The 17,105-nt window shown below is 39.3% G+C and overlaps 1 protein-coding gene across 2 annotated transcripts; it reads left to right on the plus strand.

Moving 5' to 3' along the window:
- Positions 1-1,795: 1,795 nt before the first annotated feature.
- LOC127777120 (glucose-6-phosphate isomerase, cytosolic B) lies at positions 1,796-8,887 on the plus strand. Of its 2 annotated transcripts, none has more exons than XM_052303636.1 (24): positions 1,796-1,978; positions 2,220-2,279; positions 2,434-2,510; positions 2,586-2,667; positions 2,741-2,788; positions 3,091-3,246; positions 3,322-3,418; positions 3,517-3,559; positions 3,950-4,017; positions 4,108-4,192; positions 4,273-4,321; positions 4,543-4,615; positions 4,694-4,754; positions 5,692-5,758; positions 5,828-5,884; positions 5,978-6,031; positions 6,115-6,243; positions 6,770-6,833; positions 6,944-7,017; positions 7,101-7,154; positions 7,274-7,342; positions 7,971-8,060; positions 8,233-8,340; positions 8,452-8,885. In XM_052303636.1, exons 2-24 carry the CDS (start codon positions 2,229-2,231, stop codon positions 8,497-8,499), a joined length of 1,704 nt encoding a protein of 567 aa, XP_052159596.1. In that variant the 5' UTR covers positions 1,796-1,978; positions 2,220-2,228; the 3' UTR covers positions 8,500-8,885. The 2 variants fall into 2 exon arrangements, with proteins under 2 accessions (XP_052159596.1, XP_052159597.1); XM_052303637.1 differs by lacking the exon at positions 1,796-1,978 and adding an exon at positions 2,005-2,096 and having other exon boundaries at positions 8,452-8,887.
- Positions 8,888-17,105: the final 8,218 nt, after the last annotated feature.

Consider the following 17,105-nt stretch of genomic DNA (forward strand, 5'->3'; position numbering starts at 1 on the left):
TAGGAACTCTAAGGCTATAGCCAACGCAAGGTATAGCCCCATAAAAAAGGTGATGCCAGGTGGGATGAAACCACATTGTGATATCCCTCACACAGTGCAGGCCATACCACCATCTCATTTCTGCGATTCAGTATCTATCACTTGGTCACATTTTTCATTTAAACCCTTAATTTATTTTTATTTGTATATACGTCCAATATTTGCAGTATAACCCCTAAAATCACAAACATATATAAGAATCCACCCCTTCCCAGGCAACGTCGCCTCCCCCGTTGGCTCTCCCTTCCCAGCAGCGCCGCTTCTCCCTTCACTCTTCACCAGGTCACGACGAGCTCAAGCTCCCCTCTCCCCTCAGCACGGATCGAGGCGACGACAGCGGATGGAAGCGCCGGAAGTGGGGATCGATGCGGCGGCGGGGGGGGGGGGGGGATCAATGCAACGACGACGAGATCGACGCGGCGGCACTCGGGGTGGCACATCGGGTCGTCGGTCGCCAGCAGACCTTCCTGGGTAGGCCCTTCTCTCTAGACTACCCCCTCTCCATCTTCTTCCCGAGCGCGGGAGCAGCAACGGCGCGAGGTGACGGCATGAGGTGAGGCATCTCCCTAACACGGCTCCTCGCCTAAAAGCTGACGAAACTACGCAGCCATCTAGGATCACGGCGTTGATGTGACCATCAAGTCTATGCATATATCCAAGCATGAGAAATATAAAACATGGCCAAAGAATACATCGAGTGAACGGAGGATCTACAAGATATTAAAGTCCAATGAGTTTTGGAATCCAGTTCGGTCTCCGAAGACAGCACTGACTTCAAACGGACCTAGCGCTTTCATGCCAACTCCGATTTGGATGATCTTGGACTTCGTGGAAAGCTTATCTCGCTACCTTTCAAACGCATCTGGTCTCATGTCCAAATTCATCTCGAGTCAACGGGAATCGCCAAAACAAGACAATGCTGTTGCTGAAACCGAACTTGGGCCTTGGGCCTTGTAATATAATAGACTAGGCCCATCTCGGAAGTGTCTCCCTCCATCTCCACGAATTAGCACTTAACCCTAGCTTTATTTTCCTCTATAAATAGCTTTGTACATCCTCAAAAACATTTGGGTTTTGTTTAGTTGAATTTTGCCAAGTGCCATTCACCTTGTCTCTAGTCCTCGTTCGATTAGCCGACGACTATAGATTCAGAGCCTCCAATAGTTGGTGTGTTGATTTACCGAGTCGATTAGATCTACCACTTCAATCGCAACTATTTCTTTGTGCTAATTACCTATTCGCAATATTTAGATTGCATCTTATCTTGTTCTTGCAGTGTTCTCTCGTTTGCATTGCAGGGATCATCAACCGCGCGTCATGGTTGGTACGACATCGTTTGTGGTGTAGCGATTGCACGACATTCTGGACTTGTTCTGGTTGGTAGCCACGTCGCAAACGTCACGCTCGATCAAAGCGAGAGTTATCCTCTTACCAGAAGATTGGGCCACGAGAGAGAGCGTCATCAGGCGTTCTAGGGGGTGCGGTCCGATTAAACTGGCACGAATATTCGCCTCGAAAGAGACGAGACCACCCTCCAGCGCGTTGGACATGCCTATATCGTCTCGGCTCCACCCTCGAAGCCCTCGAATCCTCTTTTGAATCGCAGTTCTCAGAAAAAAAAATTCGCCGATTTCCGGTTGCCGCCAGGTGGTGGACCTGCGGCTGCGGGTCGGAGCTGCACAGCGCCAACCCATCTCAACCAACAGTAGTACATCTGCCTGCACTTTTGTGCAGGCCACGGGCGTCCCCATCACCACCATATCACGTACTACCGGGCGTCCCCGCTATTTTCAGCCCACAGAGACGAAAGACACGGGGAAATAAACAAACAAACCAAAAAAAATAAAATCGAGAAAAAGTGGAGATATAAATTCAATCGCAGGAAGCGAAGCGCGGATCCGCTTCCTCATCCACCGATCGCCCCCTCCTTCATCCTCCGGTATAATTCCGCCCCTGAATTCCTCTTCCCGAATTGCTTTTTTTTTTCCCTAACGCTACTGTTTGCGATTTCATTCGATTCGCTGGCTGCTCGTTGGCCGCAAGGCTCGATCGATCTGGTACCAGATTGGCTGTCTGTTCGGTTCGCTTTGGTTCCGATTTCGGGTGAAGCCGGATGCGTTTTTCGCTGATGATTTGGTTGGTTTCGTGATTGTGTTTTGGTTTTTTTTTTTTGGTTGCAGGTAGCAGTCATGGCGTCGTCGGCGCTAATCTGCGACACCGAGCAGTGGAAGGGCCTCCAGGTGCGTGAGTTGATACGTGCGCGAAGCACTGCCAATTTTTTTTTTGAGTGCTCGCATTGCTGCGGTTTCTATTCGATGTATTGCTTGCTTCGATTATAGATTTTGGTAGGCTCACTATGATTTCGTGTTTCGCCACGCATGCGGGGGCGAGCAGGCGCACGTCGGGGCGATTCAGAAGACGCACCTGCGCGATCTGATGGATGATGCCGAGCGCTGCAAGGCAATGACAGCGTAAGGATTGAAATTTCTCCTGTTGCATGTGTGGGTTTCTGCTTTGGTTTTTTGAGGTGCTTGTTTGGTTGACAGTGAGTATGAAGGCATATTTCTGGATTACTCGAGGCAGCGTGCAACTGGCGAGACCATGGAGAAGCTGTTTAAATTGGCAGAGGTGACACCTGTTTGCTATGTAGGAGTACGATGGTTTTGGTGTCATGATTTGGGATCTAACCAATTTATTGTAGGCGGCAAAGCTCAAGGAGAAGATTGAGAAGATGTTTAGTGGTGACAAGGTAAGCATCATTATCTGCCAAAGATGTTCAGTTTTCTGAAGGGGGTGTTTTTTCAGTAACTTCATCATATGTAAAGAGTTCCTTGCCATGAAGACTCTGTACACATATTTAGCTTGCATGTAATATTTAAACTTGCATGTGATTCTGCATATTAAATAGCTTGACTATTTTGTTCTGAGCTCTGTTTCTTAATTTAGTATTAATGTTTGGACTATTCTTAAGCTTCCCATTCCATATATATATACATTTCTTTTTTGTGTTGCTGTGATGCATTTGTAACATTACTTGGTTTGTTTTCTTAGATAAATAGCACAGAGAACAGATCTGTGCTTCATGTAGCTCTAAGGGCTCCAAGAGACGAAGTAATAAAAAGTGATGGGGTCAATGTGGTTCCCGAAGTTTGGGGTGTAAAAGATAAAATCAAGCAGTTTTCAGAAACTTTTAGGAGTGGATCATGGGTAAGTTAAGATTTTTCTTGAACCCTGTAAATCTTTTTGAACACTGAAGATTGATCACTGCTACTTCTTTCACAGGTTGGGGCAACTGGTAAAGCATTGACAAATGTTGTGTCAGTTGGAATAGGTGGTAGCTTTCTTGGTCCTCTGTTCGTGCATGCTGCCCTCCAGACAGGTGAACTACTATAATGTTCATTCTTAGGTTCTCTGCACTGAGATTGTTTTTCTGAAAATTATAATCTGCCAAACCCTGAAAATCTTGCTAATTTTCAGATCCAGAAGCTGCAGAATCTGCCAAAGGGCGACAGTTAAGATTGTAAGTGTGTATTTGGGACATGTTTTCAATTGTAATGTGCAGGCCAACAGCAATTATATGCTTTGCAAACAGTATGTTTCTGCAGTACAATTTCTATGTTAAATTCTACTATGTGAATTTGTTTATTTAGCTTGCTAGTTTGTTCCAGTATTTTTTTTTCTACTGGGGCATAGTATTCCTTTGCTTTTATGTCTTCGAAGTAATTTGTTCCAGCAGTTTTTACGTTGTGAAGTCAGTCGTGATTCATGTGAGATCTTGTCCTATGCTTAGTACTTCAATTTATATCTGGATGATGTTTTACTGTTTTTGTTATTCAGTTTCCATATTTTTCTATCGTTCATGCATGATGTTTTCATCTATTAATTATATGTAATTTTGGTTATCTTGTAGCCTTGCAAATGTTGACCCTGTTGATGTTGCACGAAGCATCAAAGATTTAGATCCTGAAACAACACTTGGTAATTACCATGCTTTGTTCTTTCATACCCATTCACTTAGATGTTGTGAATATCTGCAGAGGTTTTAATTGTTATGTGAAAAACTTGCAGTTGTGGTTGTCTCAAAGACCTTCACAACAGCTGAAACAATGTTAAATGCTCGAACTCTCAAGGAGTGGATTGTCTCTTCTCTTGGGTTAGTATATTAGCACCTGAAACACCTTTGCCCCTAGTCCCATTATTATGGTGAGACTGATCCTAAATGTGTTGATTCAGACCTGATGCTGTTGCGAAACATATGATTGCTGTCAGTACCAATCTTGAGGTACTTCTGGAGCTTTTACTTTGACATTCAAATTTCACTTGATCTAATCTCTTTTCCGCACTCTTGTATCTTATATACATTTGGATTATAAATGTGTTAAAATTGCATTGTTAACGTGTTTGACTATTCTGCTTCCATACTCCAAGTGTTGTGTAATACGCCAATGAATTGTTTATTCTAATGTGATGAAATTTCACCTATCCATTTTTCTGGTTTTGAAGCTTGTGGAGAAGTTTGGAATTGACCCTAAAAATGCTTTTGCATTTTGGGACTGGGTTGGTGGTCGCTATAGTGGTGAGATTTTTTTTTCAATTTAAAAATATCAGCTACCTTATCATTATGTCTGTTTGTAACTGTAGTCCAATGTTGCAGTTTGCAGTGCTGTTGGTGTCCTGCCCTTATCTCTTCAATATGGTTTTCCGATTGTTCAGAAGTATGCATCTGAACCTATATTGCATTCTCAAATGTCTACTTTTTTTTATTACAAATAAGTAAATACAAGATCTGTAGGAGTTTGAACTTTGTAACACAGGATCAATTTCATTACTATAAAATGAGTCCGTGTTCCTTTAGTCTTCTTGTGTTCAGAATACACATATTATGCCAGATTTTTGAAAAACCATGGCACTATGGTAGTAAACAATGATACTAGAAAAAAAAAAAAGCTTATAGCACGATAATGACAGTGCAGACTAATCTTATCGGCAGGTGAGTGCTAATAACTACAGCTACTTTTAAGGTCTAAAAAAAAGACTTTGTTACATCAGGCTACCTTCATACATGAGCATATACGTCATATATGTATCAGTGGTCACCCACCACCATTACCATAAGATGTGCCAAAATTTCTGACTCAGAAATATAAGACCTTGGGGCCAGCCCCTTTTTGTCCATTACTCCATTAGAATGTACTAGCAAAATGACCATACTTTGCTGTGGATAAAAAAATATATTATAATATGTAATTGCTTATTAAAAAGTTATCAAATATGTTAGTATCACTTGTTTACTTGTTTGAATATATGGTATTTACTTGTTTGATCCGAATATTTGGACTATTCCATAATATCAAAAAAATAACAGGAGCCTATTTGTAAAAACTATAAAGACAGTGGTGGGGTGGCAGATTCACTACCACCACCACTAGGGACTTTTAAAGGAGTATACATCTTCTGTTCCTTCGTAGTATTGTGGAAATTTAGGATGTGAACTTTTTTGTTTCTATGGAAAGTTAAATCCAATGATTGATAATTAAATTTTGTTGGAGCTCTTTAGTAAGTTGTTCACTTGGTCAGGTTGGGGGGCTTGAGGCTAAAATTTGATGATAGATTTATACATGATACACTCTTAGTAATTGTTTTCTTTTGAAGATTTTTGGAGGGTGCAGCCAGCATCGACAAACACTTCCGTTCATCTTCATTTGAGAAAAACATACCTGTAAGTGACTTTTCTATTTTCTATTTTGTTGCTAACCACCTATCTAAGAGGTCTATCATTTCTGGGTAGGTACTCCTTGGTTTGCTGAGTGTGTGGAATGTTTCCTTTCTTGGATATCCAGCTAGAGTAAGAAACTCTGTTCCATTGGATCATATTTTCAATTATGAATTGACCTAGGCCTTCATTTGAGTATTATTTCTAATATAAATGTTCTTTTAGGCAATATTGCCCTATTCCCAGGCACTTGAGAAATTTGCACCACATATTCAGCAGGTACTTTACTACTCATCTTAGCTGGTTTCATCATGGCACTCCAGTTATTTCTAGTCATAACATGCGCTCATTATGTTGTAAAGCTTAGCATGGAGAGTAATGGAAAGGGTGTCTCTATTGATGGCGTTCAATTGTCCTTTGAGACTGGTGAAATTGATTTTGGTGAACCTGGAACCAATGGGCAACACAGCTTCTATCAATTAATCCATCAGGTAATGATCAGTACTTCTAGATTGTTAATCCACCTGGAACTTATTTGACTACCATAGTATGCAAAGCTTGACAATGGATACCAGCTTAGAGAACTTATTTGACCAGCATAGTATGCAAAGCTTGACAATGCATACCACTTAGAGTAGATGACATTTTGATGGCATGCAACATTTCTTTTTCTCTTGCTGATTGTGGATATGCTTCATTTATTAGGCTATCGTCCCTTTGCATCAATATGTTTATATTATTATGGATGGGTTCTGCAAATTGCAACCATGTCACCTTGTACATTTGTCTTAGTCTTGTCCTTGATTTCTTCTGTAGTTCTTTTGCGATATGAGCATCATGTTTTTCAATCAGTGTTGTCATTCTTTCAAACAAAATATTTTAACTTATACGAGTAACAATGATTCCTACTTCTTGCCTTTCCAAGTATCTAAATAATACAAAAGGAATTGAAGGATTATCAAGAAACTTATTGTGAATATGCATCTTTGTTGATAATGTTTGTACCTAAATTTCCAGGGAAGAGTTATTCCTTGTGATTTTATCGGCGTCGTGAAAAGCCAGCAACCCGTTTACTTGAAAGGTACCAGTAGTACAGGAATTTTGTTCTCTTTGTTAAACCTTGATATGTTGCATGTTGTCCTTATTATCTTCAGCTGCCCGTTGAACACTTGTATTGTACATCTCTTTCAGGGGAAATTGTGAGCAATCATGACGAATTGATGTCCAATTTCTTTGCTCAGCCTGATGCACTTGCTTATGGAAAGGTAAACAGCTAAATATATTTTGGATGTGCAAATAATCCATGAACTGTTTTTGTTTCTGACAGTAGTTTACTGTATGTTTCCAGACCCCTGAACAACTGCACAGCGAGAAAGTACCTGAACATCTTATCTCTCATAAGGTAATAATAATTTAGTCATTCCTTGTCTAGTTCTCCCAATAAATTAATGCTTGCTGTTATAGATGTAACTTCTGACACAGCATTCTCGTGCCTCTCTTGGTCCGTTTTTGTTGTTACAGACTTTTCAGGGCAACCGACCATCACTTAGTTTATTGCTGCCCTCATTATCTGCTTATGAGATTGGACAGGTATGCAAATTGCATTCAGACACTTGTTTGGCATTGCAAGTCTAGTCCTAAACCATAGCAATTTTTATCACCAATAGGATTCTGATCTTGTTGTATGATGCGTTCTCTTCGTCATGAAGACCTGACCAGCATACTCCATTTTTTGTTTCGAGAAAAAACATGACAATATGCTGGTTCCTTGCTATGATTAATGTCAAATCAATTATCCTTTTCTTCTTTTAAAAAAACGACCCGGGGGGGGGGGGGGGGGATTTGAGATGAACTGATGTGCAGAGCAGTAGGAGAGTTACTCTGCTTCTGAGACCTATGGTGGTATTTAAGATTGTGTGCAGCGGATACTAAGTGCCCTCCCCACTGCAGCTCGTGTGCAGACAAATTAAATTGTGCTGCTTCGTAGCTTTGTTTCCTGTTTGTAATCATGTCACGCAGCAGTTATTGGAATGTAGTTGTGTTATTTGCCATAATGCAAACCTATGAGATGTATAATTTACATGATCCTTTCTCCATTCTGTTGTACTTTGGAAGTCTTTGGTTGACTCCCAATTACTTGGAAGAGCTTTTTGTTTATTCCAAATTGAGTTGCTGTTTTCTGCAGATGTACTAAGTACTAACAAACTCTACTTTTCAGCTTTTATCCATCTACGAGCACCGGATTGCAGTTCAGGGTTTCCTATGGGGAATAAACTCATTTGACCAGTGGGGAGTGGAACTGGGGAAGGTTAGTGCTTGAACATATTTTAGACATATTTCCATTTTCGTTTGAAGGTCTAGTTGTTTTGGCTCCATCTAGCACGTGATCTCCCATAACTTCTTCCCCCTGCCCATATGTTTATGTGTTTTCTTCATCTGAAGACTGAACTGTGTTATGTCTGTAATTTTTTTGTCTCAAGTCTCTGGCTTCTCAAGTGAGAAAATCTCTGCATGCATCCCGCATGGAAGGAAAGCCTGTCCAGGGGTTCAACAGCAGCACTGCAAGTTTGCTGACACGATATCTCGCTGTATGTTCTTTTGATAGTTCATCATAATTTATTGTTCCTTTTTTTTCAAAATTAAATTTAGTTTCCTAAGTGTTCTTGACAACTCAAGTGAGCATTTAATCTGTTCTGTAGGTTGAGCCATCCACTCCTTACAACACTACAACAATGCCGAAAGTTTAATACGATGTGTTTGGCACGCTATTTTCTTTGAGTTAAACAAGGTTGAGCCGGCATATTCTGTAATAAGTTTATTTATGTTCCTTTTGAAGTTGTTACAGGCTTACAGCCCGTTTTACAGTACCATAGTTTTGTTGTTTTTTTCTTTTTATTTACTCCGACTTCCAGGAGAACAAAATGGAAAAGAAAAAGGAAAGGAAACTATTTTGCAATAAATAAATTAATTCGTGTCAGCATGAGGAAACTATCACTAAATTAATAGGAGTATTTGGTTTGAAAATCTGTCTGGGTGTTCTTTCATACGTTTTGTTTGGAGAATATGTGTATGCTGCCACAGTGCCACCTGATACTCATCTGCTACTACGACAGTTCGACACATATGTTTTTTCTGCTACTGGGACACTCATTTGTTTTTCTTGTCGATTCCTGGGTTCCAATTCACCCATAAATTCATAATAGGAATTTATTTGGACAATGTCATGCTACTTGGATTTTGGAAACTTCAATTTCTCATCTGGTGATTAAGGTCTATCTGGCGTCCTAGACAGTTGTCTCTTGGATTTTGCAACCGGAATTTTGGTGATCAAAGATGTATTCTGGTAACTTGGGTTTTTGGAGCAGACTCCTGCCATCTGCTGCACAGATCATGTGGAAATAGCTGGGCTCATCGCCCCATTTACCTTCAGCATTGACTGTTGCACAGATCTTGTCCTAGGTCAACTTGAGGGATAAACTACTATATTAATATGACATGGATAGCCTATAGCAATAAGATATTGTGCATAGAGAAACCCCATCCTACATATATATATAGTTGTTTTATTCCGTTCTTGTGAACCGATCTCGAATGTACAAAACAAGGAGTATAGTACAGTAATGCACTGCCCTAGCTGATCCATTTACCCAGATATGGAGCAACTACAAAATTGGCTCTTCAAGGTGGTTCGTTTGAAAAATCGTCGTCTAATAATTGCAAAACACATGCCATCAAGATCTGACGAATCATCAAAAGAAAGAAACAGAAGAAACAAAAATTGTGATCATTCCGCGATCGAGGAGTCACCGTTATTGAAGGCGGGGCTATATCATTGCACAGTGGAGTTGGATGAGATGGAAGTAATGGCAGCACTCAGCTGTCGCTGACAGCGCTAAAGAGGGTATTGAATTGGCCAATTAGGGATTCCGTGTGATTGCACAGTGACAGTGAAGTTGGGTCATGTCGCTGTTCGACGTCATAATCCACATGTGCGTGGGTATGTCAAATGTGCATGGACGCACGCACCGCCGCACCGGCGGTCCGGCCCCCATGCGGCCATGCCTGATCGATCGCAGGACAGTACATCGCCTGCCAACTTGGCTTAACCTTCTAGGCTGTGTTCGTTCCGTTGAGCTGGGAACTCATTCTCTCCATTTATTAATTAAGTATTTAATAATTTTTTTTAAAAAAAATGGACTAATATGATTAATATGGATCAATAAGTTGTCAAAAAAAAATTCTCATTGGCTTAACCTTCTAAGTTAAGAGCTCCTTTCAAACACTAAATTACGAAAACATGTTAATAGAAAAAAAATTGAATATCATGATCATGGGATTCTTATGGAATTAGGAATAGGAAAACATAGAAATGGAATATCATGGTTCATTGGATTCATACGGGATTGCAAAACACAGGAAAATTTCAAAACTACTGTTTGGTACATAGGAGAAACACATGAATCCAAGACACGGTAAAAGGAAAACATGAGCTGAAACCTCATACTTATTTTCCTCCAAAATTGCTTATCAATAGTCCATTTCATAGGAACTAAAAAAAATCCATATGAAATAATCCTTTGTTTTAAATGTCTCTATAGGATTATTTACCATATAGGATACAAATTCTCTAGAAATTTTATGTTTTTCCTTTGTTTCGAAGAGGTCTAAAAGGACAAGGGAGTATTTTCCAGTGGTTAATTTCAACCGGTAGTTAGTGATATAGTATTATCACTGACGAAATGATCATAAGAGCATCTATATAGTGTTGTATTTTGAGGGGTACTAAGAAGAGATAGAGGAGCTAAGACCGGTGCTACACATTTTGCATCTTCTCTCAACAGATTCTAGTGTAGCAGGAGATGCTAGGCAAAGGACATGTCTTCATAGGAGAGAGAATATACTATGGTCCTTTGTCAGCATAATAGCAGGAGATGATTCAGGTAGAGAGAGAAGTTGTAGCGGTTCACACATTGTGAGCAGTTTTCAACGGAGTGCATTCTCACGTGGATCCCACTATTCTCCCTGAATTATATATGCTACGAATGCTTTGACCAGTTAGTTATAAGTTCTACTATAAGTAGAAAAAAATCATCTAGTGCTTAGACTGTAATTAAGGTGATAGTATAAACATTGAGATGTTTTATCCACTACCAGTAGACTACAATCGAATTGGTCAAAACAGTGATGAGTACATTTACTGAAAATAATAATAAAAAACAATCATTCCATATGTGAGATTGAACCAACCGCGGATCGAGCCATCCCGAACTTTGTTCGGTGGAAAAGAACATCATTTTAATTGTTTCGATTATTCATATGCTTATTCGAATCATTTATTAGCAAATAAAAAATCATTTGCGAGCAAAACTTTTATATACGTATTCCTAGCGACTCAAAAGCATAGCAAATGCTATAAAGTAAATTACGATGAAAAAGGAAAAAAACTATCCAGTTCTAAAATTTAAATTTTAACTTCCAAGTATAAGTATAAGCCAAATTAGGCTCAAAGTCAGGTGGCTGTGATTGCTCCGCTTCTGTTGTTGATACTGTTCGTCGACGGCACACGTAAAAGATCAGTTACCAACAAATACTATATATAATTGGTTGCTGCCTACTCGATGATGATGATGCTGGCTCCAGGCTCAACTCAACATCAAGATTTTGGTGAGAAGATGGCCATGATCTCCAAATATAAATACCGGTACGTGTATTCATTCCTTTTGTTTTCGGTTGCGCTGTTGGTCACTGTCAAAGAATCTACGAATTATGCTGAGGGTGTGTTTAGTTCACGCCAAAATTAGAAGTTTAATTGAAATTGGAACGATGTGATGAAAAAGTTGAAAGTTTATGCGTGTAGAAAAGTTTTGATGTGATGGAGAACTAAACAAGGCCTGACTGTGCATGTCCATTTTTCTGCAGTGTTCTGACTGGAGCATAGTATCAAACTAAATCGCACAATAATCGTATTCGGATTCGGAGTGATGCTTCTTTCAAAAGCACGCAGACAGCAACGTTATGATCGTACAATTTGTGTTGGAGGGTACTAGTAGTATATTAGGCCTTTTTTTTTCTTTTATGGAAAAGTGATATTTACAGCGAGGGTCATGTGATTATCTGACTGGATACCAGCCAAGTAGATTTTGGTCGAGCTGCAACACGACTGCACCGGCCAACTAAACTAGTTCCTGCCTGCACCTGCAAGGCTGCAACACGATGCGATTACGTGCTGCGCGCTTCTCTGCAGCTCGTGATTCTAGCATGAACATAGTATGGCAGTACTGTTGCACTCACTCCCACCCGCGTGGCCATCATTGCGAAAGTGTTGCCTAACAGTAACTCCAGTCTCCAACAAACTCTTTATTTAGCTTTTCAAGTTAAAATTTAGCTAACACATAAAAAAAACGAGCTCCAACAGTCCCTCCATCTAGATGGCCAAGCCATCCGGATGGCCAAATTGCTTCTCCGGCTGGCCAAATTGCTCCTCCGGCTAGCCAAATGTAGCCAGCCTCCTCTACTGGCCAAAGGTAGGTCCCACCACCACTCCCATCCCCATCCATCCTCTTTCTCTGCCGTCGCGCCTCACGCACGAGCCGTCGCCACCATCGCCACTGCGCGTGCGGAGAGCCACTGCCGCCGCCGCCGCCTCGTGCCTCGCGCACGAGCCGTCACCGCCATCGCCGCTGCTCGAGTGAGGGGAGCCACCGCCACCGCTGCCGCCTCGCGCCTCGCACACGAGCCGTCGCCGCCATTGCCGCTGCGCGCGCGGGGAGCCACTGCCGCCACCGTCGGCGCGCGGGAGTCGCCGCCGCCGCCTCACCCCTCGTGTTCGCGGGGCGACGTCGCCCGCCGCTGGAGCCGTTGCCGCCGCCGCTGGATCGATGCAGCCACGCGGGAGAAAAGAAAGGGGAAGAGAAAGAGAAAGAGGAGGAAGAAGAAGGGAATGGAGATGGGAGGATGACATGTGGGCCCCTTTGTGATTTTGGAGATGTAAATAGAGAGACTGTTGAAGTGCACACCTAGTTTGACTACCCAAATCAGTTGGAGAGTTGGCTAAATGAGTATTTGGAGAGTCTAATTTGGAGATGCTCAAGATTACCGGACGGCCGGTGGACTCATCAACACATGAGTTGCACAAGCTACCCCCTCCCTCCCTCCCTCCCCCCGGGAAAAAAAACTTATAAAAATATATCTATTCTCTATTGTTATAAAAATTGAAAATGTTTTTGTCGGTATTTTGGTTCGTCATCCGTGTATAAGTCGGTTTTTAAGTTTGTTTGCTTTTGGAAATACATATCCGTATTTAAGTCAGTTTTTAAGATCATTCACTTTTGGTAATCCAAAAGGAATCATATAATAAATCTGTTTAAAAAAAACTCGCATGCTAACTTAGAACTATCGGACTCTTAACTGCAGCTCATGATTTTCTAAAAATATATATCCAAGCGAACTCCCACGAATTTCATCTTAACTAAACCACATAACAATAATAAGATTAAAATAGACTTCACCCGTTGCAACACACGTGCATTTTTTTTCTAGTCATAAAAAATAGATACATATTTGCAGATTCATTTTAAAAGTTGATTTGGATGGAGGATGCATTTATAGTGGTTTACATTTATAAATGTTACTCTCCGTACTAAAATATAAGGGATTTTGGTTGGATAAGACCTATCCAGATTTATAGTAATAGTAACCATGGACGCTAACATATGCAGGAAATAACCCATACGGCATACCTGTTCCTTGCATACTTGTTGGTCTGCTCTACTTCAACAAAATTATTTTTTACATATTTTTTAGGTCTACTCTATTTTTTAATGCAAATTATGTTATCTAGAAGATTGTACCACTGTCATCAATAAATGGCTCTTACCCTTGTTAAACTACATGATACTCCGCGCTCTGCTGCAGGATATATGTCAGATATTGTAGAAATGATTAAATAATTTGGATTAAAATATTGTGAAAATGATTTGATAATGATGATTTAGCATGTGTATGTTTAATTTTAGAATGAAATAAGTTGTAGATATAATTACTATATGTTTGCATGTTGAGTTTTGTATGCTTAGTGGGTTATTAATGTGGCATGCTTGCATGTTGATTTTAGGAGTGCTAATAAATACTATGCTTGCATGTAGAGAGCTTTAGGTGTTTAGTGGGCATTAGCTTTATAGAAAGAAGAGATTAAAAATATTTGTTGACATGTACTACCTTCATCTTATGATAAGATCATCTTTGTCCTCTCTAGTTTGCCTCAAAATAAGTTCATTTTTAAGTAACCATTGTATTGTAGTTTGTGAAAATAAGAGGTAAATGCATTAAAATTAGGTAAATTGGAGCACAATTGCATTTGGGATTTTATAAAGTATATTATATGATAGTCTTCTACTTTTGAATTGGTACGTATGGGACAGATGAAAAGTGAACTTATTTTAAAACGGGTAGTAAGAAAGAAAGGAGAGGAGATGCAAACATTGTTGCTATGTTTAAGAACGGACTAGACAACGACTATTAGCCTCTATAAAATAAAAACTTTGCTGTATGAAAGTGGAAAACGGATAAAAATAGTAATAGAAAACTATTTGTTGAGTTAATGGTTAAATAATTTGTTGTCTTATTTATTGTAAGGGCATAGTCTTTTACTATCTATGTTCTAAAATAGAAGGAAGGAATTTTACCCATATAACTATATAAGCAAAACTTTTTATATTTTAAAACAAATATAGTAATAAATGTTTACTTACAGAAGAGCCCATGCCAAGCTCTATCTTTAAACGTGCCCTTATGGGATCTTACCATATAATATTACGAATCTCAAAGCAGCAGTAAACTTGACAGCATGCTTCCTTGTTTCCTTCAGCGAATGCTCTCATCCGTTCATGGTTTTCGCTCCTGCTCCTTTCTTCTCAGATAATTAAGCAGCATGAAGAATCCTTTCACATGCATTGATAATACTACTATAAAGTTTGGTTTGGAGTGATTGGTTAATTAATTAGCTGATTGTTGCTTATGGCCTATGGGATAGCAAATCTCAGTTCAGTACGGAAGCATGTGTGAGCAAAGTGCAGGCGTGCAGCAGCCACTTGCAAGATTTTCCTTGGTGCTATGCAGCTCACAATGTCAGTATTATATATCCCGGTTATGAGGTCTGAACTTTTTTTAAATAATGAAATAGCATCCGGCTTTTCTTTAAAAGAAACTACAACCACTTATTATATAGTTCGTTCAACATAGAGTTCAACATAGAGCTGCTAAACATTTCAAACATGACGAGACAATAACTCTAAAAACTCTTATTCAGTTCTATTTGTAAATCTACATCCAAAATTGATGAAGATCTACATGACAGTTTCAATATGCATTATGTATTAGTTCCTTTTCCTCGTCACACTTTTTATAGTTGCGCCTACAACCGGAGCAAATATATTATCCTTCATATAAGATTTAGTTGAAGATTTATAAGAACCATATCATTCCTACCACAATATAAGCATATGCTTCTACTAAAATAGATTTCGTATTTTTGAATCAATACCAACAAGCTGATTTCCATATATGTATTAGGAATACTATATGGGATTTTATGCCAAAAGAAGCATGTATGGTTCTCCAGATAAATTTAGTAAAATGATAATCGAAGAATAAATGTTAAATAATCTCATTCTTCATACAAAAGCAACATGTCTTGCTAAAATTTTAACTCCTTCTTACTAAATTGTCTTTGGTTAAAATTACTCCATTGAAAAAAATACACATATTCTTTTACTATAAGAGTTATTTTTAATTTCCATAAAACATTATTCCTCTTTAGGTTCCATTTTTAATTAATGTTAAATACATAGAACGAATAGAAAATGGATCATTTTAATGAAGACTCCGTCTAAACTCATCATTTTCCTCGTTCAAATGAGTATGCACGATTGAAGCAATTATGAAGTCTGAACAAAATTTCTGTTTTGAACAAGTTGATCAGTGCTTTAGTGCAAAGATGGAGCGATCCTTCATTGCTCCGCCAATTTTTTTTTAAGTGGGGTCCATTTGCCAATTTTCTCTTGTGTGGTGCAAAAGAGTATGTTTCCATGATCCGTGCATTAACAGGAGAAGAGACAGTAAGGTACCTAGCTCTGGTGCATATAGCATTAAACTGTAGTAAAACACTCCCTCCGTTTCAAAATGTTTGACACCGTTGACTTTTTAGTACGTGTTTGACCATTCTTCTTATTTAAAAAATTTAAGTAATTATTTATTCTTTTCATATCATTTGATTCATTGTTAAATATACTTTCATGTACACATATAGTTTTATATATTTCATAAATTTTTTTGAATAAGACAAACGGTCAAACATGTGCTAAAAAGTCAACGGTGTCAAACATTTTGAAACGGAGTGAGTATATGATAATAACAAACATGTATAGAAGGGGCCATTATTTTGAATACTCGATAGTAATACATGGGGGGCAGGACCCACTTAGATAGGTTAATTATAAAGTGCTGATGGATGGTATTAATACTTATTCGATGATGTAAAACAAATAAATTAAATGTTAGAAAGTTCAATTGATTTAAAATAGTTCTATAACAAATGCTGAGGAAAGCTTCTGCACAAATCATGCCATTTAGAAGCTTGAAAACCTGTCCACGATAATCCATAATCTGTAAAGAGAGGTGCTATATGTACGATTTTTCATGTACAATACTCGTACGATGTAACGTTTCCAAGCGCAAGCCCGTGGCGTTTTTCAATCGTTCCTAGCGACACACCACACATGAAGTTCACCATCCGTTAGCAATGGCACAAGGATTGCACATAGAAGTCATATGCAGAGCGTTAGTAATTTAGGGTGTGTTTGGTTCATGGTCATGCATGGATGGGATATGGCCATTCATATTTTGTTGGATATAGCGATCCAATTTCTTGTGTGATTGGAGGGATATCCCATGGATGGGAAAAGCCAAAAGTTAGTGGGACCCATTTGTCATATATATATATATATATATATATATAATCATCCGAGATCTTGTTTTAAAGATTTAATTGTAACAAATATAATGGTGTAATCAAATCATAAATTAGATAAACGGTTTAGGAGAAAAAAAATCATTTGGAGCTTGCTTAACAGAAAATCAAACCAACTACAGCCAATCATAATAGGACACATCACCCAGACCAAAACTGGATAACTTCATCCAGCCAAATCGGCCGGATGCACTCATCCAGCATATTGAGGGAATATTCCCTATTTCGGGCCACCCCATCCGCCTTGCCCTACAACCAAACGCCTCAAAAAAATCAGACGGTCATCTCCCATCCAGGCTTATCCACCCAACCAAACACACCCAGCCA

The sequence above is a fragment of the Oryza glaberrima genome, chromosome 6 (assembly GCF_000147395.1).
Source record: "Oryza glaberrima chromosome 6, OglaRS2, whole genome shotgun sequence".
In the NCBI taxonomy this organism is placed as follows: Eukaryota; Viridiplantae; Streptophyta; class Magnoliopsida; order Poales; family Poaceae; genus Oryza; species Oryza glaberrima.